The sequence below is a fragment of the Corvus cornix genome, chromosome 5, assembly GCF_000738735.6.
Source record: "Corvus cornix cornix isolate S_Up_H32 chromosome 5, ASM73873v5, whole genome shotgun sequence".
Classification (NCBI taxonomy): Eukaryota; Metazoa; Chordata; class Aves; order Passeriformes; family Corvidae; genus Corvus; species Corvus cornix.
In genome coordinates, this window is record NC_046335.1 from 58521562 (window position 1) to 58548660 (window position 27099).

The following is a 27099-nucleotide window of genomic DNA, read 5'->3' on the forward strand; positions in this document are numbered from 1 at the left end:
TCCTCCTTGGATCTGCCTTTTTAGAGCATGCACATTTCTTGGCTGTGGTTTTAGTCAGTTTTTATTATCACCCCCAGAGTGGGCTTTGGTCGATGGTTTCTGCAGACGGTAGTTGCTGATAGTTGGTATGTCAATAGCAGGGGTCTTCAACACACATTGGTTGGATGTTATCCAACCAAGCAGACAGTTCAACTACCACAAGCATAACTATATTAGCTATTTCACTATTATGTCTAAGTTCAGTTAATGACAGAAATAAAGGCCTTAGTTATTGTTACAAAACTACATCTTTATAACAAAGCTACTTTAACATTATGCATATAGCATCTATTTGTAGAAAGCCAATGCTATAATATGTATCTATCACAATAACAAAGCTACTTCAACACCATTCATTTTAACATTTGCAGAAAGCCAATATTATAACATTTACCTATCACAGTGAGAACGGCTTTAGTAGCAAGCCTAGTTCAGCTTTAAATAGTTAGAAATTTATTGTTGACCCTTTAAGAAAAGACATTGCATACATCCATTATCCTAAAACTAAGTTTAACAGGCTGCGTAAGAAAAGGGAAATGCTGTCATATTTTGGTTTCAGAAAGTCAAATGTATAGTTGCTAGAGGAAGGCACATTTCTCATGACTGTTTCATATCAAGAAGGACTATGAGGAAAAAAGTGAATACTAAAACTATTACTGCCTTTTCGTCTTCCGTTCATAAAATTTATCGCAATAGAAGTGTAATCATAATAACTCCAAATTTTTATTCTTAATACAGACAAAAGAGAGTAAGTTAAGCAGCAATCACTGAGTTGTGTAATGACTATGTAATTTTTGGTGACTTTGCCACTAGTTTCATAATATAAACAGTGAGTGTTACGCTACAAAACATTTGGATCTGTTTCACTCAAGTAGATTTCAAAAGGTTCTGTCCTTTGAAGTCTACAAGATGTGTACATAAAATTCAGTTTGTTTAATTTTCTTACTGGACAGTGTGTTACTGAAAAAATGCACTGTTTTTATATAATTTCTGTAAAATTCCATTAAAATATTTAGAATATTTATTACTCTTAATGTGTTTAATTATCTGGGATTTTACTGATGAGAGTGCAAGATCTTGACTGGTTTCAAAGAGTTTTCATTATGATTTCCACAAAATGTTTATTAAGATGGTGCAGTGATCAACAAACTTTGACTTTAAAACCTGACTTGTGTTATTAGCAACCAGTTTTAATACTAAGTGAAACAGAAAGACAGATAGTTGTATAGCTCCTAACGTACCTTCCAGTGTGGTGAATGTCAACCACATTGTTGACATAATTGTTAAGTTGGCCTCTTTCCTGTAAATAATGTACTGCAACTCCGTTTCCTATTTTCATATTTGCAGTCTTTGAAACCCTGACATATGGTTAAGGGTGTACTGCATGCAAATAATCTCTGTCCAAGGAACAGTCCTACTGGTCTGACATGGTCTTCCTCCCTGTTTTGCTGCTGTTGTGCCTCAGTTATTTGATCTTAATGTGAGTTTTACTGATTGAACTGCATTTTATAAATAGACAAGCATGATGATTGCTTCCTGAAAACACGTATATTGGTTAAGTCTTGCAACAAGAACAGGGAACATAAGTGTCCTGGGTTGCAGTGTATTCTATTACCATCCCCATCAGCCGTTGAAATCAGGTGGGGCAGTATTTCCTTGCCTCCTCCCCCCAGACTATCTTTCTGTTAATTGCCCATCATTGTCCTGCCGCCTGACTCAGAGATAACTCCCTCCGGACTATCTTCTGTTAATGAGCCTAATCAACACTTTGCCTCATGACTCATTACCCCATTGTGAGATGCTCCACCCAGAGGGAGGAACCAAGCATCCCATCGTGGATATAATCTGAGGCTGAACACCAGAGACACCGGCTTCCCACTGGATTTCCAGAGGACAGGAGCTACACAGCCACCATTGGACTTCCTGAGGAAGAGCAGACTGTTTTACTACAGGATCACTGCTTCAGAGGACTGCAGCCACCATTCTACCAGACTGCTTCCACCACCCTGCCTAACAGGGTGTCAGGTTGTACCTTGACTCTGTCAGTTTGAACCAGTGCTTTCTTTTACCTTTTTTTTCCCCTTTTCTTTAATTTCCATTAAATTGTTATTCTGACTTGGTGCCTCCCACTGGTTTGTTTTCAAACTAGTACAATAAGATACAGGTGAAAGACATGTTGGGCTGTGAGCAAGCCTGTAAGAACTGGATTCTTCATTTTGATCCTAGTAATGTTGTATAGTTCATGTCTCCTAACTCTGGCATTACTGCACAACCATGAGGGAAGCTGTGCTGGGTTTTGCTTGCAGCATAAATGGATTTGTGAAACATAGGAGTTTGAATTACGATTATCCAAAGACTTTTATCACAAATACTACTTTTGATTTCTGAGATGCATAGTAATGCATAATTTTGTATGTGCAGACATTTTTTTCTAAATTCACCCAACTGGGAGTGTATAAACATACCATCAAGGATCTACATCACCTCTTCTTTTCTGAAATTTTTGAAATTAATACAAGGGTGTTCCCATGATAATGAGTAGTACATATAACTAGAAAAGCTTAGGTTTGTAAATTTTTAAATATTTTCATTTTGGTTCCCAGGAAAAAGAAATATAAAAGGAAATACCTTGTATTTTGGCTTAGTGCAGTTCTATAAATATGTATGCTTGTACATACAAAGGCTCTTTTTCCCTGATGTTCAATTTCTTTATTGGTTTCATGTAAGAAAGTGCACCAGGGGGAAGGAAAAATTGGTCTGAAAATGTAGCTGTTACTTTCTGATGGTTTTGGCTTTTTCAGAATAATGAACCACTCAGGGTGGGAGAGAGCCAATAATGATAGAATTATCAGAAAGTCAATACTCCATATTTTGTAGTCAGCACAAATAATGAAATGCGTATGTTTAATACAACTTTCACCTTGTAAGCAACTAATCCTTTCCATATCTAATAATACCATAATTTTCCATAATTAAAATCCTTTATGTTTTAGTTATGTATCTGGGTATAAATGCTGTAAGCCAAAACACATCACTCTGAAAAAAGAGTGGACTTGTCCTGGGTAAGTGATCTCATATTGCAATTGCCCTTGAGAAAACCATTCTACAGTTCAGGTACAAGCTAAATCAATAAACCCTTTAAATTGCTGTTGAATTATATAGGTTATACTTGTTTTCTAACCTTCTTGGAATGTGTAGTGGTAATCAGAAGTGTTTATTTTACAGCCTCGTGAAAGACTAGTTACTGTTCACTTTGAGGGAATTTGTAACTAACTTTTGCTAAAGCCTGTATAGTTTCTCACAGTCCGACTGCTCTTTGTATTTCCAAGTATAGGCGGGAAGGCAAGTACTTATACTGGGGGATAGGATCATAGATTTCATGATGTTGTTAGGTTCCTTTTTTATTAAATGTAATAGTGTCGATGTAAATATAGTAATGTCCATCAAAATTAAATGTAAAATTCCAAAGCAGCTACAGGATTAAATTATACAACTAGCTGTAACAGTAATGGTAACCTGACTCTATTGTAAGAGATGTTATCTGAGGAGACACTATTAACAGCGCTGTATTTAAGGGTAGTAGCACTGAGGTCTTAGTCAAAAATTTTAGATATGCAGTGGAACATCAGACCAAAGGTAGTATAAAGGACATAAATGATGAAGAATACCAGAACTGAAAAGGGTAAAGTTAAGAAAAGAATGGGTTGGTGTGCTAAATTTAAAGGCTAAATTCTGCAGAATCATATGAAAAATCAGCTCTATTATTCTATTATTCTCTATTCTGTTATTTGGTCAATGTTTATGCAATCTGTATTTGAATAGTTGCAAAGAGTTCAGTCATTTCCTTTTCAGAAGGTGTGCGTTCCATATTACAGCCGATACAGTGCCTATTGAATGACAACTTGAAGAAGGAAAAAGTCTCAACACACCTATATATATGTTTGGGAGGAGGAATTATTTTTATGTGGGTTTAATCACACGTGGGTTTGCACAGTCCCTCCTCATGTTAGGTCTCTGGGGTTTCTTGCACTTTTTAGTGGATGAATACAACCTTTTTCCTTTGGGTCATATTTTCAGTACCATGTTGTTCATGATGATTGAACTTGCTGTTTCATTTCCTGGGGCCAGATATCTATGCCAGCTGCAAGTTTTCAGAAATCTGCTTCTTCTCCTTTACTCATTGATGGGAACCGACACCTAGTTCACACCAGTGTAGATTCTAATTCTTCCCAGAGGGTAGGCAATTTTCTCCATGGACGAACATCAAAAACAGTGTTGTCCAGGGGGGTAGAACCCTTCAAAACAGGCAGAGAACTATTCTCTGTATTCTGGGTTCCCACAGGCCCAGTTGTCGAGCTTGTCCAGGTCCCTCTGGATGCCATCCCATCCTTCAGGCATGTCAACTGCATCCTTAGCTTGGTGTTACCTGCACACTTGCTGAGGGTGCACTCAATACCTTCATCTATGTCTTTAGTGAAAGTATGAAATAACACTTGCCCCAATATGGACCCCTGAGGGTATTGTGGTTTGATGCAGCTAAGCGTCAAGCACACAAAATCTGTTATTTTCATAAGGGGAAAATAAAAAAATATTGAGGAAAACTAGAGAGCTGAAAGGCAAAACAGGTTCCAACTTAAACGGTTGCAGTACAAAGAAAGAGTTTTATTACTAATAGAATTAAAAGTAAAAAGAATTAACAAGAAATTAAAGCAAACCCCCTCCTGTTACAGTGCGGATACTGTGACATGCGTATCAAACAAGGAGGGCCATGGAAAAGAAATATATATGGACCGATTCTTGATAGATGTTTCAGAGGGATGTTTATTTCTCCAGCCTCATGGCCGGAGGTTTGCCGAGGAACTGTTGCAATCACGGGACCAGAGGGTCCTTGCCCGCGCAGAGGAACACAGAACAACCAATGGGGAATGAGGCTGACCAGGGGCTAGGGAAACCCCATGCCCCTCCCCCAGGGCCCCTCTCCCAGGACCCCATGGCAGGGGGGAAGGGACCCCGACATTTCACCCGTTTATTTTTAACAAAAAGAGATTTAGAACTTAACATTGAAAACAACAAGGACAGTTTCAAAACAAAACAAGCCACCCTCCTGAGCCTTTAAATGTCCAAACAGATTCTCTGTAACATCTTAAGGCTGACAGAAGGGAGACAGGACTCTCCGAGCATGCTTTGTGGGGAAACTGAGGCAGGAGAGGGTTTAATTTCTTCCCTCCCCTTTTCATCCCCCCCTTGGCGTTGGAGAGGAGTTGTAGGGAAAGGGAATTGTATAGGGAAGCCATGGGGTGAAAAACAGATTAGGAATAAACTGGGGATGGGGTAAACTTAGGAAAGGGTTCATATTGGGTATAGGGTAAAAGGGGAAGGTGGGATTAAGAAAGGGACACTGTAGGGGTGGCTTATAATGGAGATACTGTCTAACATGACTACGATTTTTAGCATATGTACTGCCTTTTACAGAAACACCATCAGGCCCAGTGACCTCTACTGCTTGTAACCCTTTTCTACCTTGTAAAATTTTGAATTCCACCACCTCTCCATCTCCCAAGCTTGGGATGTATTTTTCAGGGTTATTCTTTTTAATAGCAATTCTATGAACGATTATGTCTTCTTGGTTGTCACATCTTGTTATAAAACCATAATTTTGTTTAACATTATACCATTTTACTAGTCCTAAAACCTTAGCTACGGTGATTTTTTCCTTTTTCTGAGTGGCTGCTGTTTTCTGTCGCTGCGTTTTTGCTTTATCTTTCGCTTTCGCTCGCTCCCATGTTGGAATTGTCGGGGCTGCTTGTGCCTGCGCGCTCTTCCCAGGGTCGCATTCAGGGCCGCGCGGGCCAGGCTGGGCCACGCCACTCAGCTCTCTGCACTCCACCGCTTCTGCTCTCAGCTGCACTGCCGCTGCCTGGCGCTGCACCCACGTCTTGGCCGGGCCCCCGAGCAGCGACCCCCCCGCGCCCTGCTCCGGCATGCATTTCGGCTGGGTGTGGCTCCTCTCTGCCACTACCGCCGCCAGCCGCCGCCCGCACACCACCCCTCTCGGTCAGGCATTCACGGGGCTCGCTCCACCATGCACTGTGCAGTGCCCAGGCGGGCACCGCCGGATCGCCCCACTCCCGCTGCGCCTCGCTCTGCTGCCGACGCTGCTGCTCGCGCTGCTCCGCCCACGCATGGGAACTGCCTTGCTGCTGCTCAGAGAGCGCTCAGTCCACATGGTCTGGGTCACACGGACTCTGAGGCACGCTTCCCTTCGCCAGGACACAGCTGACATTGCTCAACAGTCTTGGTAATTAAATAATATTCACGAAAATATTCTTCCATCGGCATATATTTTGATTCAAAAATTAACTGTGTCCAAACGGTCTTCCAAAAGTCTTTGGTAAGAATTAAATCCCAAGAGACATAGAAGAAGTTCTTAAACAACCATGCCAGGAAGTGTTTCAGTTCCTTTTGAGCTTGAATTAAGCTAAAATTTACAAATTGTTGTTCAAGAATCTTTTCAAGTTTAAGATAAGTGTCCATATGTGGCTCGGAGAGCCAAGAGTCTTCCCACGGTTCCTCCATAGTTCAGATATGGAATAGCAAAACAAAAACAAGAAGAGAAATCCAGAGGTTCTAGAGTTTACTCACAAATCAGTCGCTGTCCTTAGGGATTGGGGATCGTTCTGCTTGCATTATCTACCATTTGTTACAGTGCGGATACTTTGACATGCGTATCAAACAAGGAGGGCCATGGAAAAGAAATATATATGGACCGATTCTTGACTGATGTTTCAGAGAGATGTTTATTTCTCCAGCCTCATGGCTGGAGGTTTGCCGAGGAACTGTTCAATCACGGGACCAGAGGGTCCTTGCCTGTGCAGGCGAACACAGAACAACCAATGGGGAATGAGGCTGACCAGGGCTGACCAGGACTACATGGCAGGGGGGAAGGGACCCCGACACCCTCCTCCTCTTCTAGCACTTTCCTCTTTTTACCCAACTCGCACAAAGGATAACAGAACATGGGATTTTAGTCAGTGTTGCAGTTCTTGAAAAGTCTCTTTCTTATGCTTAAGGAAAAAAGGGGTTTATTCTGCTTCACATGGTTCCCAAACTGCCACCAACAGCAGACCTGCCCAGAAAGAAACAATCTGCTGTGGTGTAAAACATCTCTTCCATGAAAAAATCTCACAGTTCCTTCACACTGCAAAACATGGGCCATCACATGGGGTTATTAATCTTTTTAAGGATGAGTTATTTTGGCCTGAACACAAAGGCTTTCTTTGCCACAAGTCTCTAAAAGCCTCTCACTGCTTCAATATAGCCTGGCATAGGCACTCTTCACAATCTTCGTGGGCCACACGTGAATTCTCCATCCCCCCATGTACTTCAAATGGATTAAAGAGACAGTTCGTGATACTAGTTTCTTACTACGGCATGCAAGAAGTTTTTTTAAGCTACACGCGAGAAACGCAGCACCGCCCTCTTTTCTCCCATCGCCATTTCTTTCTTCGTCACATGTGACTCACTTTCTCTCTGATTCTGCAGCCGCCATGTTGAAGAGTGTTCTTGTTCAAGCTTTATGGTGGAGAAAGCCTTGCTCCCTTTGTGCTGCTGGCTGCATGGTGTCTTTTTCAGTTTGGCACGAAGTGTGCTGGCTGCAGACAAGAGGCTCTGCTGGGTCCCATTGGCTCCACGTGGAGAGGAGAGGGACGTGCCGGTCCCAAGAAACCGTACCGGATGGGTTTAGCTGTGTGGCAGTCCATCGCTAATTTTAGCTGCCTGCGGTTCTGGGATAGTTCCCCCTCCCAGCGACCCAGGGTCCATACCACGGCATTGGGGAAAGGGGAGGGGGGCAGGAGCCCCGGCCCAGCGGGGCCCAGAGGCTCCAAGGCCCCCCCAACTTCCAGCAGGTGAGCTGGAACGAAAAGGAAATTCCCGCTTTTCTGCGCGGTTTAAATATGTAAATTGTGAGAAGCGTCATTAGTCTAAAAGACCATCCATCAACTCGGGTTCAACCCACTACAGAGGGACACCACTTGTCATCATCACTGTGATCACTATTCTCTGGATACACCCATGCAACTAATTCCTTATCCACTTAACAGTCCACCCACCGAATCCAATCTCTCTCCAATGTGGTGGGGTACTCTGACAAAGGCTTTACAGAAGTCCAGATAAATGGCATCTGTAGCCCTTCTCTTGTGCACTGATGTAGTCACCCCATCACAGAAGGCCACTGGGTTGGTGAGACAGGACCGGTGCTTGGTGAGGCTGTGCTGGCTGTCCCAAATCACCTCCCTGTCCTCCATGTGCCTTAGCACAGCTTTTAGGAAGATCTGTTCCATGACCTTCCCAGCACAGAGGTGAGACAGACAGGTCAGTAGTTCCCAGGGTCCTCCTTTCTATCCTTTCTAAAGATGGATACAATATTTCCCTTTTTTCAGTCACCCGGGACTTAACCTGACTGCCATGACTTTGTAAATATCATGGACCGTGGCTTAGCAACTACATCAGTTAATTCTCTCAGGACTCTCTAATGCATCTCATTGGGTCACATAGATTTATGTATGTCCAGGTTCCTCAGGTGATCATGAGCCCCATCTTTAACAACCAAATATTTTGCACAACTAGTAAAGGTCAGGTATTACAGCTGGTGTGGGGTCAGTAGCTCTGACCAAGGAAGAGGTGACCGGTCTGGAGAGATGGTCCCAAAAGGAATTGCCTTCCCGAGGCCTGCTGCCTTCCCTCAGCTGTTAGCTAGGGGGGCTCTTGCAGAGGCTGTCAACTCTTTAGTGATTGTCAGCTCGTGATTTCAACTCAGCTCTGCAGGGCAGCCTCCAGGCCAAGCCAGACCAGAGAGAGATGAGAAGCTCGTGTAGCTGGTTCCACACGAAAGGAGCTTTATTGTTGGTCCCCTCTGGCAAAGGGGAAAGCCAGGGACGAGAGCTCTCTCCTCGCAGGGGCAGAGGGCTTGCTTTTATAGGGATACAGGGGATGGGTCTCAGAGGGTAAAGACCAATGGGTTACAAAGGATCTGCGTAGGGTCTCCTAAAGGATTCTGGGTCTGTGTTTTCTCGCCGTGAGTAAAAAGGTTAGCTGCCTTCCCAGGGAGTCCTGCTGGGGATTGTGCAATCTCAGCAGACATCCCTCCAGGGCAGTGGCTGGACATACCCTACAGTCAGGTAAATAATAATTTTCTTCATTTCCCCCTAAATTCCCAGTTTTTCCCTGCTCCCTGTTCCCACTTCCCCCTCTCCCCCCACCCCAGTCTGAAACACAATGTTCAGGTAATGCCCAAATACAAAATATATAGTGTAAGTGTAATTGAGTATGGAGAACAGTTGTATCTGACAAAGGTTGGATTTCAGCAAAAGCATATCTGGTGATCAGCTTAATGCTTATATGATTTTTCCCAAATGTAATAGTTTATGCAGAATTAAATGAAATCAGGTAGAGTTGAAACTCAGGTTGGATACTATTATAATACATTTTATATGTATATATATACTATAATTATATGTAGCATACTTTAGATAAGCTGATAATTTTGGGGTTTGATCACTAATAAATTTCAGAGATTTTCTAGATTCTAAATGTTCATACTTGGGAAAATCTGCATTACAATGCTCTGATATATTACAGATTATTTACATCTCATTTGATTATTGTACAATTCTAAAGATTCTTATCTTCAACTTCCATATATGCTGACTTAGAATTATGGTTAATCTTTTTCTCACTTAAATATAAACCAGATTCATGTGCATACTTCCACGACCAAGAATACCTTCAAAAGATTGCTGTAGAAACACCAGAGTTATCATGCACTTTGCAAGGGTACTTTGTAAGCAGTATTTGTTACAATTTGTTACCCTCTCATAAACTTACCTAATTTTCTTAGAATTTACAATAGAATGCCCTAAACTAGCAATTGTAATCAGAGCACAAAAGTATTTTACTGTTTATTCAGAGTAAATTGCTTGTTGGCTTTTTGTCTCCACCTCTCTGCACAGTGTGTCATAGAAGATAATATGAAGGAAAAGAGGAGTGCATACATAATTTATATTAATTTTTTTAATTCTGGAAATCTCCTAGTTTATGCGAATTGCTGTTTATCAGGCAATAGAGCAAAACATGTGCCAACTGAATACCCATGGGGCAGCCTGGGATGGACAGATGACCATTAAATGCTCAAGCATTTTGGGGGAAAAGAGGGCAGTGCTTCAAAGTGATTGCTAAAACACAGTGTTACCTCCAGCATGTAAATTTTTTTTTTAAACAAAAGTCCAACGTATCACCAGCAAAAAGAGACCATCGGGACTAACACACATTTTTCTGCTGCTTAAAAAGGAATGGAAGTGATTACCTTATTGAAACCACCTGACCATTTTAGCAGGAGGAAGTTCCTCCTTGACCTCTGTTCATAGGCAAAGTAAACTGGGGGTATTCTCTGAAACTTGTCAGGTTGACTCATATAATTTTAATGCTGAGGTAAGGCAGCTCTATTACAGTGATACCTTCTTTAGAATCATATGTAGCTTGTTCTATATCATATGTAGCATATCCTGTGTTCCTGTATTACACTGAATATTTCTTATATTTTGCAGGTAATTATGAGAATGCTTATATTTATCATGTATTCTAGCACTAGCTAGATTTGATTCATCCAGTTTCTGTTATAAAATTTGATACAAAAAAAATTGAACCAAACCTTCAACGTAAATAATGTGAAATTATGGAAGGTACTTAATTTTGGCATATAGATTTTCCTGTAAACCCATATGTGTTTGGCTGCATGACCTCTATTAGAACTAACTTATTTTTGATCATAGGATTATAGAATGGTTGGGGTAGAAGGGAACTTAAATTCCAGTCCCCTGCCATGGCTAGGGAAACCTTCCACTTGGCCAGGATGCTTAAAACTCCATTCAGCTGGCCTTGAACTTATGTTTTGATAACATCCAGTTATCTAGGTTTTTTATTATGAGATTCAAGTCGCTGTCATCACTTCTAGTTACTTAAAGTATCATTTAATGTAGAATAATTTTCTTTTTTCATAGGTCTGTCATATTTTGTGAGCTATTGCTAAAGTAGATAGTACTGATACTAGATGAGACATTTAATTTGCTTTCCTGAGTTTCTTTGCTAAAGTGTGTATTCAAAGTCCGTTAGTGTTAAGATCCCTGCTTAACCTCAAAGTTTTAAATCTCCTAGTAAAATACTACTTATGTGCTGCAAATCTGAGATTTTTTTCCCCTGAGGTATTGCAAGAAAGAAAAAAATAAAATTAAGTTGCAAAAGGAAAGGATGTTTTTAATTAACTGTTTGGTCTTTCTCAAAACAACAATTTTAAATGAAAAGGTATGTTGCATTAGCATTAATTCTAAAGTTTACCTCTTTTTCTGAAATGGAATATGAGATCTGGATCTGTATTTCATTTAACCTCAAGCAATATGAATTGGATTTATTTCATTGTGGATTTTATAAAAACTTTAAAATATAAGACTTCATTCGAAGTGAAAGTTCCATTTTGAGAAGGATAGAATGTTTTTACTCATCCATTGTTATGATTAGGTTTGAGAAGGTTGGCTTTCGCATTTAAGTAAAAGTTGTTAATTCGCTTGTTAAGTGTTTTTATAATTGAATAGTTCTGAAACTAATTATACTCCTGGTTGTTTGGCTAATCTAAGGTATTTGGTGATTCAGTTGGTTTGTTTGTCTGTTATCAGGTTTAATTGTTAAATTTATCAAGGTCAAGTTAATAGTTAATCCATTTATTGCATTCAATATTAATAAATCTATTGTTAAGACTGTTGTACAAAGTGGAGAACTGGGGACTCTTGCAAAATATCTATGATGTAATTGTAAGGGGAGTGTTTAAGACCTTATTTACATAAAGGGAGAAATCAAGAACTGTCATTGGATGTTCACCAGACCAGTAAGAAGGCCCTAGATAACTGCCAGATGACAACAAGCCAGTAAGAAGATCCTAGACATCAGCGAGCCAATCATGATGCTTTGGTTGGGTGGGGAAAGGGGTGGCCTAGGGACGGGGACTGGGGTATAAAATGTATCACTCGAGGTTGCAAGGGGAGCCTCCGATCACATCTGTCCCACATGAAGGTTCCAGTGCTGCACCCTTTGTTTTGTGTAAGGCAGATCGCCGCAAGAGGTCTCTTATTGTCAGTTAAATTTGTTCTCGTTAATAAATTTGCATAAAAAGCTCAATCGTGAGCCCATTTATAACATCCATTAATTAATAACTAGGTTTGATTCCATTTGAGCATATTTGTCAGTTCTAGTCTATACTGTGGGAAGATTTAAGTGAGAAGAAATTATAGAATGAATTAAATTTTACAAAGTTAAAACAGATCTGAATTGTTCTTTCCTCATGTCTTTTTTTAAAACAATTTAAAGAGGAGTTCTAACAAGCAGAACTGCAACAGGCAGAAAATAACCCTAAATAATGGCTAGGTACAAAATTGCTAAATCTTATTAACTCACCGAGAACAGAGACACCTAAAGTGGCAGAAATACCCTTTCCAAGATGGCACCCGCCACAGGAGACCATGTGTAGGGAGACAAAGGGAAAAGGTTCCTACCCTCCCCTCAGAATGGTGGCTTTTGAAGGCAGTTACATCATCTGGGAGACACAGGAAAAGGATGGCAGCAAACCCTTCCGGCAAGATAGGGCTTATGGAGCAGTTCTAGTGGCAGATGAGAAGTACCGGCATGTGTGGGTCAGCGCTGCCACCCGCCTCTTCCTCCTGCCACCCTCCAGACTGCCGATGTTGGCGCTGCTGTCCCCTGTACTGTGGGCATGCTGAGGGGAGGAACTGGTCTGTCAGCACTGACACGGGGTGACTGGCCCCAGGGACCGGCTCTCTTCACGCTGCCGATAGGTTTGCGAACTTCAGTCTGAATCAATTTTTGGTTGCGAAATGCAGGCGTTTTTTGAGTGGCTACTGTTGCAAGCCCAGAAAAAAAAAAAAAATCTATGCCCAAAGCAACCCCCTCCAAAGCAGAGCCTCCACCTTAGCAAATGCTACTGGCAGAGACAGAGAGCTCCCTGCATCTGGGCTCTGACTTAAAGAGGGACCGCAGAAACTTCCATCCCCCTGGTTCTGTTTTCTGGCTGCAGGGTCTGAAAAAGACTGACAATTTTTGGGCACAGATAGATATACAGTAATACAGTAACATTTTTGGTTGCCCATGACACCTCACCATGACACCTCAGCATACTGATTTCTCAAAACTTCCTGTTTTCAAAGTTTTGCTTGCCTTCTTGTATGGTAATCTTTAAGGTAAGAAAATTCTCACACTGTCACTCTTGCTAAATGCATCCCTTTATGTCTCCTGTTCATCACAGACAATCCATCATTTGCAGTGTTTCAATCTGGTAATTTGTTCACTCAGAATCAGCACATCCCATTTCAATGTATAAAACATCTATTTATCTATATTAGGAAAAATCAAGTTCTATAGGTGAGCAAGGGGACATAGTCCAATTTGAAATCTATAAAGGTTGTTGGAATTAATTACATTTGGATGAACTAAAATATGTTTTCAGGTGCATTGACTAATGTTTTGAGTTGATCTCATGCATTTATTCTTTGTGTTAGACAGGGCTATGAAGAACTGGAAAGACAACTTAAAGAAGTCTTTAAGGAAAGGAGCAACATACTTCATCAACTGTTAAAGACTTCTAAAGAACTTCAGGGAATTAAAGTAAACCTCCAGGTTAGACTGTCTCACTTTCTGTAGGATTACTTACCTCAGCATTTTCTTATTGGTGTATTTTAATTACAAAAACATGCATGTTTCTTTTTTTAAAATAATTAAATATGTGAATAATTATTATTTTGTTTATTTTGTTGATCTTGTACTTGACATAAACCTGATTTTTTTAATGGAAATTTTTATCCTAATGTATTGGGGCCTTTGTCAGCTCAATAAAAATAAAGAAAATATGAAAATAAAACATAGAAAAAGGAAGGGAAGGACGAGGAATATGCACTGTTAGTGGAGCTGACTCACGTTAGTACTGGCAGCTACTGCAAAGGATGTCGTTTGCTGTTGCAGGTAGGATCTTTGCTGCTGAATTCCATACACTCAACCTAGTTTAATTGCTCAGTTTACCTTTCTGACATGCCATCTACGCAGTCTGACTAGATTTACTGCAGGGCATACAAGTTCAGCTGACAAATTGTGCTAGATGAGCTTGAAGTGAGAACTGAGACTCTACATTTAACTTTTGGGTATCATGGTTAGGCTGACAGCACAATAGATTAACTCTGAACTCAAATCAGCTCCTCAGAGGAAAAACTAGATTGAGAATGCTGCTCTGGATTTGAGGTCCAGATATTCAGCTGAGGGAGCACCTGTCTTTTCCCAGTAGAGTCTGTTGGTCTGGTGAAAACATTTAGACTCATTATCAATTGAAATTTGTCTATTTCCTGCCATTTTAAAAAAAATTATTTTTCTGACAATACTTTTTTGTCTTCATCAATGTAAGCTAGCTGGGAAAAATAAAAGGAGAAGAAGCACTGTACCTGTTCACATGAGAATACTAGTGGTGTGTATCAGTACTGTGCTATATTATATTATGTTAAAATGTCTTATGTTCCAGACTTCTCTGGTTTTAATTAATTAACTCTTGGATCTTTGGGGTTTTTGGTTTGGGAGTTGGGTTTAATTTTGGTGGGTTTTGAGTGCTTTATCACTATTATTGCAGGTTTTTTCTTACTTTTTACAGAAATATGCTTCTCTTTGTAACAAATTTACTTTAGAATGCAGCACAGTTGAAGGTAGTATTCAGCAAAATTACACAGTGAAATATTTTAGACTCAATACTGCAGAGATATGGGCAAAGAGCTGTAGTATTATCTTTTGTATGTACACACCTACTTGGTCATAAAATTCTAATGCTTTTAGGCATTCATCTGTTTCTAAATGTGCTTATTGTATTTAGCTCTCATTTAGTACTTGAAAAATACAAAGCTGTGTACAGTTAACTGTGTTTGAGTTACAGTAAAAGAAAAATCAGACTATTCTTCCAATTTTCTTAAGTGGTAATGTCTGCAATTCACCAGGACCATTTTATGAACGAGGGCCTAATTAATAATTTCACAGAATAATAATAAAAAGTATCTCTTTAATAGAGTTTTTTTGTTGCTATCAGTCTTTAAAAAATGATGAAGCATCAACAAAAAATGATGTGCAGAAACTTCTGGAACTGGACCAAAACCAAAGGTAAGACCCTCACCTCCTTCCTTCTCTTCCCATTTCCTAAGTGAAAACTGTCAGACTAGCAAATTCCACCTTTCCTTTTACTACATAGATAAACACTGCTGTATTCCAGAGTCTGCTGATTGTAACAGTAAAATAAAGGCAGGTAATACTCTTTTTGAAACAATTTATGGATTTGCTGATATTGGACAAATGTTATGAAAATGTAGGTGAGATATGTGCTAAAGAAGGGAATTTTGAATTTGAAAGGAAGATACAGTCATGAAATATTCCTTAAAAAATAAGTTCAGAATTTTTATAAAATTAAATTACTAAAAAATCTAAATCTTTAAGTTTGGAGATGATGACATATTTACTCAAACAATTTAATGCTTATGTGTGTAAACACTCCAAATCACTAGTCCATGTGCAAACATAGGAATACTTGCACTGGATATTTGTGATGAATAAAGTTAGGAAGAGAAAGAAGTACTAATTTCAATTTATTCATTGAGCACTTAAAGAATTGGTTCCCATGGCTGGAAATACAAGTTCCCAGCCTAGTCCTTAGTCTCAATTTCCCTAGTGCTTCATTGCAAGTAAGTCTCATCATCCTGAAGCTCTTAATTCTTGAAATTCAGACCAGCAAATAGCAACATCAATGCAATTTTAATAACAAGAAAACACAACTAATATAGTGACCACTTTTGCAGGAAAAGTAGTATATAATGAGTGCATCTATACTTCATATTTTTCCTTAGGAAAAATGTTTAGTAAGAAACTTTATTAAGTTCATACTTCCTTCGTTGTTAAAAATGCAATAATTAAATTCCATGGCTATCTTACATCTACGTTCACTGTAGAAGTACACATGGATGTACATATGAAATTGCATTGCTACATAGAAACCTTGTGAGAAAATTACCTTCATGTCTTAAATACACATTATATAAGGTCCACAATACAATACCAGTAGAATTTCTTATTTTTACTGTGATACATAATCTTTCAGGTATTCCAGACAAATATATTAAATTATAAAGGCAGGACTTTAGCTAATGTCCTATATAAATACTTACGTGGCTTGGATGTGACTGAAGGTGTACATCTCAATATCATGGCTGTCCTTCACACAGATGAAATCCTTCATCATACATGAATGCAGTTCTGTAGTGGTTTGATTGTTGTGCAGCTTTCCTTTATGAAACTGAGACATGAATTGATTAAAAGTATTAATGAACTGTTTAGTAAATAGATCTTAGTTGAAGATGGGAAATTTGAGTCTGCTAAGAGAAAATTTTATTACCTATTTCAAATATTCTTCCTGATCTCCTCCTTAAATCATTACTTGCAGTCTCTCAACATCCACCCAAAAATACATGTTGACTTTTGCTTCTAAGGCACGCAGCCCTTGAGTGTACTGCACAAGAGCAGTTCCCAGAAATAAAGACTGAATCAGTGCAATCTGCTGCTGAGCAGCCCACTACATCATTCAGAAAATGAAAGGTTTTTATAGTATACTACAAGGAAATGCTGTGGGGGTACTGCTGTTGCCAGCTGTTTACAGACTTACTAGATTTCATTTCCAGAGAGATGTCGAAGTTCAGCATACAAAAGAGGTATTAAAAATGTGCCAGGGAATCTTCCTCATAGAATTTCACTAAGGAAAGGTCACAGTTTATTTGCCAGGGTCCTCGGGCTACATTTAATCTGCAATAAATGAAGAAAAGTAAACATAGTATTATGTTTAAATCTATTGTATTGAAGCCAAAATTCAAAATATAACCCAGTATTAATGTTATGATCTTTCTTTGGAGAAACATGAGCTGCATTTGGTCTGAGCACGACTTTGATTATGCTCTACAATGCTGGATGAGATGGTAAAGTTTAGAGTGCTAGAATCTCAGCTTTTGTAACTAAATGTTCTGCTGATTTCAAAATAGATTTTTTCAAAATTCCTTTTGTGCAAAGTTTTCAATAATTCCCGAGTTGCAAGTAAAACTTGGTCACTTACTATGATGCCTGCAGTTTTATTCTTTCTGTGCATTGTCAGCACTTCGAATTGATGCCATCTGTTAGTGCTGATGGTATATTGTTTTCATGCTGCTCGATCACTTTTTCAATTAAATCTGTTCTGTACTAGTGTTGCCAAAATTGCTGAAAGTAGTAGGGGTTATCAGCTAAAAAGAAAGATGATCCAGCAAGTTCTTCTAAAATTACATGGTTTCCATTCAGTTTAGTTTTCACAGGGCTAAATTATTATCTGTTACTGTGTGTAAATCCAGTTTTGGGTTCATCTTCATTGAAAGTTTATCCATGCAAGCAGCAACCCTCCAAAAGCTCTACAGCCATTATGAAATATGTCATTTTACTGCTTTGCTACAGCGTCAAAGTGTGTCATATGCTGTGGGTAGAAAATTCTTGCCATTTGGAGAAAATCTCTGACTGAATCAGTAATGCGAAGGGTTTTCCCTTGTTTCAGATAAAGCCCAATCCAAGCAATGATCCTGTTCTTTTTTCTTTGTATGCCAGAATCTTCTACTGAATTTTTTGTTGCTTGTCTCTAGAAAGTGCCATGTGAGGTTGAATTTTATCAGAGCATAGTTTATTTATTTTAAAGCAAGTATAAACTAGTTCCTATTGATAATAGCATGTCTCCATGTCAATGCATTTTCACTTGCCTGCTTCCCACACTTTTTGGTACCAATCATTTTTCCTAGAAATTATGCACTGGCAGATGTTTTGTCCAGCAGGCCATTCAGTAGATATAAACAGTGGCCACTTAGCATCATGGATAATTTTTGCTTTGCATTGGCACTATACTTCATGGAGTCATTATGATTTTATTTGCGAGACACATAGATAAAGTACATCTGTCTGCTACCCTGAATAATTAAAGGTCCATTTTTTTGAATCTGAAGAATTATTTCCTAATGGACACTTGTGTTGAAGTTTGTATTCTGTGTTTTCAATAATCTAGGGAAGAAATGAAATCTCTCCAGGAAACCTTTCAAAAGCAGCTTAATGAGGCAGCTGAGAAGGCAGAGAAGCAGCAGGCTACTGTGAGTGATTCTCTTTCTTTTCCTTATTTTTGTTTTTCTTTTGTTTTTTTATTAATCTTGTCTTGAGAATTATTAGCTCAAAAAACTTTTTAAAAAGAGGATGGATTTCTCAAATGTGTTAGTACTCTGCAAGCTTCAGAAGAAAGGACCTGAAAAAAGTTTTTTATGTTCTAAAGTGTTAAGATTCCCATCTTCCCCTATCTCTATGGAATTTAGGGATGTTTATACCATTTTGGAGACTAGACAGGAGATTCAGTCCTAAGTCCTCTCCCTAGGGAGTTTATCTTTATGGACCCTCATGTCTCATCTATACTAATATACACTGTCATACATCCATTGACTTTTTAGGAATTACTATGGATTTTCAGCAACAAAATAGATAGTAGAGTATCTGATTTTGACCACAGTAGAATTAATTATGACTATGGAAGGTATTATAAAGTCCTTTTAAGTTTTCATGCTATATTGAAATTCTGTTTCTGGACAAATTATACAATTTTTTTGACTTTCATGTCACAATGTAATGTTTTGGAGCATAAATAGACACATTTTGCTATCATAGGGGGGAAAAAAAGGTAGAATCATGTTTACTAAGATGAAAGAAGGAAATTTTTCCTATGTTGATTAGCAATATTCCTGTAACATGGGCACCGCTGAGCATAAGTTGACTAGATAATCTCAAGAGGTTCCTTCAAACCTTAAGTGTTTTATGATTTGAACTCTGGACTTGAAAACAACCTGCTAGAAGTGTTTATAGATCTATTTTATATTTCATATTGGATAACTACCGATTTATTTACTGAGATCTAGCTGTCTTCTAGGGTCAGAAAGCAAGGGTTTGTCCAAGACAGAGGTTTAAAAATAATTATTAAATTCAACAAATATTTACAATGCCTTATCTAGTATGACTGATTTGTATGTGACTTTATGCCATTGGTGAACAAAATGTGAGAGTGTATGTTTTGCATGCTACCTTCTAATTAGAAACAGCATGGATTGTGGACCAAACTATTCTTTTTGCAGGTTTCTTTCAGTTTATCTGAAAGATTTTTGAAAACACTTTTTTTCCCTTTGTTGCTCAAAAGTCTGAAGAGTATAGACACTGGTTGGTCTTGTGTACCACACAACATATAATTAGTGTATTTTTGGTACTTGTATTTTTGGCTAGAGAAAAAAAAGAACTTTTATCCTCTTCACGAGTGAAAAGAAGTAATCTGAAAGCTATATTGAATTTGAAAAGAATAGCATATTTTGGTGGTCTTTCTAGTCAGGACAGCATATATCCAGAAAAAACCAAACTACATTTGTTTTAAGATCCCTTTGTACTGAGACAATCTAAAAATTGTTTATATTGAATCCTAGAGTCATAGAATGTTAAGAGGTTGGAATTGACCTTAAAGACCATCTAATCCCAACCTCCCCTGCTGTGGGCAGGGACACCTCCTACTAGATCAGGTTGCTTATTGAATCTGATCTTATTGAACCTGGCTTTGAACACTGTCAGTGTTGGGCATCCACAACCTCCCTGGGCAACCTGTTCCAGTGTCTCACCTCCCTCACAGTGAAAGATTCCTTTCTAATATCTAACCTAAATTTCCCCTCTTTCAACTTGTATGCATTACTCTGTGTCCTGTCACTACAGTTCCTGATGAAGGGTCTCTCTCTGGCTTCCCTGTAGGTCCCTTCATATACTGCAAGGTTGCTCTGAGGTCTCCATGCAACCTTCTCTTCTCCAGGCTGAACAGCTACAACTCTTTCAGCCTGTCTTCATAGGGGATGTGCTCCAGTCCTCTTATCAACTTTGTCGCCCTCCTCTGAACTTGCTCTGACAGTTCCATGTCCTTCTTATGCTGGGGACACCAGAACTGTACACAGTACTCCAGGTGGGGTCTCACAAGAGCAGAGTAGAGGAGGAGAATCATCTCCTTCAATATAGTTCTGAAATAAGAAAAAATTAGTATCTATTTGTCTCTGATAAGTACTCAGAACATGCTAGTTGAAATCTGTCGTTTTTTCAGGTGCATTGAATGCATTCCTGTTGACTCTATCAGCACAATGAATTCTAGACCTACAAATGGAAGGTGGAAAACATATTTCATTATTAAATCTCTTTATTAGATTTTGATTCTCAAGACTAATTCAGGTGTGGATTACATAAATCTCAGGTGTAGTGAATGGATTTGTTGGTTTTTGTGACATAGTGCTTTTTTTTAATTTGAGCAACAGTGCCATGTGTGTAAATTCAGTCCCACTCTAGTACTGTGAAGAGCACAAGATTTGTACTACACAAAGCAACATCTGCTGTTGACTGTGAGCAAAATAACACCTAGTGTAGAAACCAGGAAAAGCTCCTCTGAGTTTATAACTCCTGGCTTCGAGTGGTGGCAGATGGTTAAAGAATATGAATTCTCGAGCTGTATTCCAATACTTGCCACTAATAGCATTTTAAACTTGATAATAATTCTAAGGAAAGCAGAACTGTGTCCTTGGTTTGTGACATTTACTTCTTTATGCCTCAGGGTACAATGTACACAGTGAAGCTCAACAATACAGTGAGACTGCATGAATATTCAAAAAGTGCTTCAGGATCCTCAGATGAAAATTGCAATAGAAATGGAAATAGATATTATTACTGGCACACAAGGTTATTTTATACCTGGTTTCTCTATGTTTCACATTTTTCTGAAAACAATGTGAAATATATGAAAGAAGGTCTAGGTACTTTAATGCAAGGCTAGCTAGAGGATGGGAGCTTGAATTTAATTCTAATTTAATTTTGAGACTTGTTTCTAATCCAATTTAAGCACGTTTTATATTATAGGACTTGGGGAAGTAAATACTGATTTTCATCAGAGTAAATAGGAGTAGAATTACATTTCACAAAGACTGATAAAACACTGGTGGGAGGGGGAAGGGTGGAAATACATATTTCTTTACTGCACTTGTACAGTACAGTCCTTACTGTATGTATGTTAATTGGCTGTATAAATTCAACAGACAACACCTGCCTGAAGGTGTTCTTTATTAGGTCAATGTAAAAGTGTAAGTAAAAATTCACAAGAATTAAGTCAAATTAAATGAAAAATAACTCAAGGAAATTACTCAAGGACTCTGACCAAAACAAAAGAAAAAAGGAGACACAACAGCTCTGCATTAAACTATACATTCATGTCTTCTTGTGCAATGTGTAGCAAGGCTTTTCACTAGCATTGCATCAATGATTCATCAGAAACAGAGGTATCAATGTTACTTTGCTTACATATCCATTATTTGACCCTTTAAGACCAGAGAAACCAAGAACTGTAGGCAGCTAGAAAGTTGCTGTTCTGAGCAGCTGCTGAAGTGCTGGTGGGTACCACCTCTAGTTGGTAGAGGGCAGCCAATGGAGCTGCTGCTAGGTAGTAACAACCCTCTGAGGGTAGAAGCAGCAACTCAAGCTTGAGGAAAGTAAAAGGACGTGTAAAAACCTTAGAGCAGTAATCAAAGGAGGGCTGACCTGGGGGATCTTAAGAGGAGTGAGAACTGCCTTTCTAGATTGTCCCCTGCATCTGTAGCACTAAGAAAGAGCAGCAGCAGTCTGTCTTGGGGCAGGTCTTTTCTAGAGAATTTATGGCACATCTCAGATACATTTATGCCTATTGTTTCTGCTGTTTTGTCTGGAACAATAAAATGTGCAGAGAAACACTAGTTATGACAAGGGTGGTTTAAATTTTAGACTAGTCCTATGTTGGAAAGTTCAAGGTCAAATACAGTCTTCCAGAAAGAGTTTGGTTGTGAAGGAGCTTCTCTACAGATAGTCAGTCTCACACTAGAACTATAGATTATTTTTATACCTAAAAACATTTCAGAAGGACCATACTGGGTTTAGTTATACAATATGCATATAAAATATGTAAGACATCATTCCAAATAACCTGGTATCCTCTTTAACAATCAATGAAGATTGACAGAGTTTTTTGGTCTGCATTTAGCATCAAATACCTAAGCAATTTGTATTAAGTTTTCATGCAGTGAAAAAATATTAATAATGTCAAGCTATTATCTCTAAATGTGAAGTGGAACCACTTCTTCCAGAAACAGAGATGGAGATCATGGACTAATTTTCACTTTTGTTAACAAAAAGTCACAGAGCAAATGGCACATGTAAGTTGAAAGTGTCTTGTTTTATTTGTTTGGGTGTTTTCAGTGAATTTGAATAAACAGAATAAATATTAATTCTGTATGTCTTCATTAGGTTAAAAGGCTCTTAGAGCTTTTGGGAGATGGACTCTTTGCTTGGCTGTACTTCATGCTAACTGTTTGCATGTTAAGAAATAGTTATATTTTTAGAAAGTTTGCAAACTTATTTCCCATTTAACTGCAGTTAAAGTTTATATAAAGAGCTGGCTGGCTCTGGATGAGGGAAAAGATAAAGAATGAAATGTGGAAACACTCAAAAATAGTTCGGCTAAGTAGAGTAAGCTTAGTCTACCTTTTCTATTTTATTCCATTGGTATTTTATATCATGCTAGCAATTTTAAAGAAGATATGCTAATGGAATTGTTTGGCAATACAGTTACAGTACTGTCTGTCAAAATAAAGGAGAAAATAGGTCTGTGTAATTTCCTCTTTTTGCTCAGTGTTCACTATGAGAAATGAGAATTAAGTAACACATTATGTATGACTTGTAAAAAGAAAGCATACAAAATATGGGTATTTTTAAATCAGTAGGGTTTTTCTAGTAATAAAAGACTAACAGAATGTGGGGAATTTAATTTAGTGTTATCCCCATACTTGGGAGATTTTTAGTAAAAAGATCTGATGTTCTTTTCCCTTCAAAAATATTTGTTTTTTCTAGTAAAAGCTTTTATGACTGTTCATAAAGTCCTAAACGTTTCTTTGACAAAAGTTTCTTTTACTAATCAAACTCTAACTTGCAGCTTAATATTTATATTCATCTTAGAAATACTAATAGGTAAAAGTCTATTTAGCTTTCCTTTTAGATGTATTTTGCACTTTGTAGAACACTTTTTGCCCAAAGGAAAGAATATTTTCTATGTTTTATGTAATACCCTAGACAATTCTCTCTGGCTTTTGAAGTAAATTTTTACACTGTAACCTGAAAATTAGACCAGGAAAATGACCACTGAGTATGTTAGGGTTTCCAGATATGGCCAAAATAGTCAGGCATTAATGGATGAATTCTAGTTATACCTTAACTGCTCATCTTAGTCCTGAGCAAGATAAAAGAAGTGTGGAGGTAAGTGAATATGCTTACAGCTGAGTCTTGGCTGTGCAGTAATCATGTTATATTGGGATTTTTCTATCCTGTCATGAATAGCTACTGTTGTCTGTCTTGGTTTGAAAGACAGGTGTCTGCTAAGGAAGGCAGAAGCCTCCCTTGGAATGGCAGATGCAGCCCCCTTCCTTCTGAGTTATTATAATTTTGAAATCAAGGGCTTTTAGGCAAAGATGTGGGAAATAGGAATAACAGTTCTTTACTATTCTATATCTATATGTGTATAACCAGTCAAACAAACAACAGTAACTATGGCAGTAACAGCAAACAAAATCATAAACCCAGTACCAGCCTTCTTGGCTGTCAGGCCCTTTCCCCTTGGGTGCAGTTCCGCTCGCAGCCGGCAGGGGCGCTGGTGGCTCCCGGTGAGCAGGGCAGGTGCGATGGTTTCCCCGCAGCTGCAGGGGGCACTCCGGAGCGAGCTCGGGGAGCACGCGGCACTGGTGGCCTGGGATCCCGGGAAGGGATGGAACAAAGGCTTCACAAACCCCTGGGCAGCTGATCCTGGTGTCCAGCTGGACCCTCGGGAACCGCAGGCTGGAATGGCAGGCTGGAACGGCAGGGATGAGCACAAAATACCAGATGGCAGACGAGGTGTATCCAAATGGAGAACCACCCCTCCCGGGGGTCGGGGCAGGCAGGGTGAAGGCTCAAAGCAGCAGCGGGGCAGGGCAGCTACAGCCCAGCTCCTAGCGGGGTAGGGAAGGCAGGCTTGGGATCCCGGGGCTGCTCCGGCAGAATGAAAAAATGGCCGAAGAACAAGCAGCTTCTCTCTCTCTCCCGAACACCGAGACCAACTGACCACACACCCAGCTGAAACAAAAAAGATCAGCCAGGTCTTTTGTTCTTCTTAAGAACCTGGCCATTTGTTCCTCTAGCAACAGTATGGGGGGAAAATTCCTTTAACAGGAAAAAAACTAGAACTCCTAAACCCCAACATTGTCTGACTCTTAGAATTAGATCACTACCATCTGCTGAAGCATTCTGTATTTTGATGGGGGAAAATTTAATTTGAACATTTCAGGGTCACCAACTGCTGTGAGTAAAGGCCACTGGATAGAAACTGCTGTCTTTAATAAACATAATGAACTCTGAAACACACAGAGCCCTGAGCATCTTGGATGACTGTCTCCAGGATATGGAAGCAGTGTCCTTGCTTAGTACTGAAAACTTCAGCCTTAGAACAATATATTTTCATTATGTATTGTCATAATTACAGCCAAATAGCAATTAAAGGCAGACAACACATGGAAAGAGGTGAATGTTATTTTTTTCCCTCCTAACCTAGAGCGTGGTATAAATGTCTATTCTTGCTTGTTATACTATTGGGATTTGGTGACTGAAAGTAGTATTTTTACATCTCTTCTGGAAAATTATTTTATCTCATGTCCTTGAGACTTACTAAAAGCATCATGCAAATGGACTGATACAGACTGATCTGCCTTAAAGCATGAAGCTATACACATAGATACACTTAAATGGGTAGGTAAAGTTATCCCTATATTGATTCCAGTGGACAGGTCATATAAATCCCTCCTGTGTAACTCTCCATATCTATACTTCATGATTAAGTAGTTCTTCATTTGTTAGAGTTTTAGTAGAAGACCTTTAAAATGCTTTTATAATATAAAAGCAAAAATTAATGAGTTCTTAAATAATATTTCTATTCTTTTTGAAAGAGAAAGTGATGTAAAAATATTTTTTAGTTTTTAATTTGGTTTTGGTTTTTTGGTTTGTTTTCTTTTTTATTCAGCTAAGCTAAAACAGTATGTTTGCACTATGTAAGATGTCCATATCAGTGATACAAGATGCATGTGTATGTGAATAATAATTTACAAAAATGCTGATATAGCTAACATCGATTCCTGGATAAATTTATAGTACTGTGTTACAGTGACTGCAACACGTGTATCAATCAATGAGGCCCGCAGAAAATAAATATATATGGACTGAATCTTGATAGAAGTTTCAGAGAGATGTTTATTTTCCCCAGCCGCATGACTGAGGCTCTGCCAAGGAACTGTTCAATCACAGGACCCAAGGGTCCTTGCCCACGCAGAGGAACACAAACCAACCAATGGGGAAGAAGGTTGACCAGGGGCTAGGGAAACCGTATGCCTCCCCCACAGGGCCCCTCTCCCAGGACCACATGGCGGGGGGGGGGGAGACCCCGACATTTCACCCATTTTTTTTTAACAAAAAGAGATTTAAAACTTAACATTGAAAACAACTGGAAAAACATAACAAGAACAGTTTCAAAACAAAACAAGCCACCCTCCTGAGTCTTTAAATGTCCAAACAGATCCTCTGTAACATCTTAAGGCTGACAGAAGGGAGACAGGACTCTCCGAGCATAGTTTGTGGGGAACTGAGGCAGGAGAGGGTTTCTTCAATTTGTACCTGTTGGAACTCTAAACAACAGTAATTAAATTCTTCCCTCCCCCTCTTCATCCCCCTCTCGGCATTGGAAAGGGATTTTTGGGGAAACAATTGGCAAACGCATGGTTTTGTGAGGGAAACCATGGGTGGAAAAACAGATTCGAAATACGCTGGGGATAATAGGATATAGGGTAAAAGGGAAAGGTGGGATTAGGCAAGGGAGACTGTAGGGACTGTTCATAATGCGGATATTGTCTAACATGACTACAATTTTTAGCATATATACTGCCTTTTACAGAAACACCATCAGGCCCAGTGACTTCTGCTGCTTGTAACCCTTTTCTACCTTGCACAATTTTGAACCCTACTACTTCTCCATCTCCTAAACTTGGGATGTATTTTTCGGGGTTATTCTTTTTAATAGCAGTTCTATGAACGAATATGTCTTCTCGGTTGTCACATCTTGTTATAAAACCATAATTTTGTTTAACGTTATACCATTATACTCTTCCTAAAATCTTAGCTACAATGGTATTTTCCTTTTTTCAAGTGGCTGCTGTTTCCTGTCTCGCTGCGTTTTTGCTTTCTCTTTCATTTTCATTCGCTTCCGTGTTGGAACTGCCAGGGCTGCTGGGGCCGTGGGGGCTGCTCGTGCCTGTGCACTCTTCCCAGGGTCGCATTTGGGACCACGTGGGCCGGGCCAGGCCGCGCCACTCAGCTCCTCGCGCACTGCCACCTCTGCTCTCAGCTGCGCTGCCACTGCCTGGCGCTGCACCCACGTCTTGGCCGGGCTCCTGTGCGACGACCCCCTGCGCCCTGCTCCAGCGCACATTTCAGCTAGGCGCGGCTCCGCTCTGCTGCCGGTAGCCGCCACTCGCGTGCCACCCCTCTTGGTCAGGCGTTCATGGGGCTCGCTCCACCACGCGCTGCGCAGGGCCGGGCTGCTCCCGCTGCGCCTCGCTCTGCTGCTGACGCTGCAGCTCGCGCCGCTCCGCCCGTGCACGGGAACTGCCTTGCTGCTGCTCGGAGGGTGATTGGTCCATATGGTCTGGGTCGCACGGACTCTGAGGCACGCTTCCCTTCGCCAAGACACAGCTGACATTGCTCAACAGTCTC

The 27099-nt window shown here is 39.5% G+C and overlaps 1 protein-coding gene across 1 annotated transcript in view; it reads left to right on the forward strand.

The window, feature by feature from the left end:
- Positions 1–13658: 13658 nt before the first annotated feature.
- LUZP2 (leucine zipper protein 2) overlaps positions 13659–27099 on the forward strand; it is a 71537-nt gene continuing 58096 nt past the window's right edge. The window contains exons 1-3 of the mRNA XM_039552083.1: positions 13659–13776; positions 15218–15288; positions 18245–18326. Of these exons, the coding sequence (XP_039408017.1) occupies positions 18252–18326 (75 nt within the window). The 5' untranslated portion in view covers positions 13659–13776; positions 15218–15288; positions 18245–18251. The remainder of the gene's footprint in view (positions 13777–15217; positions 15289–18244; positions 18327–27099) is intronic.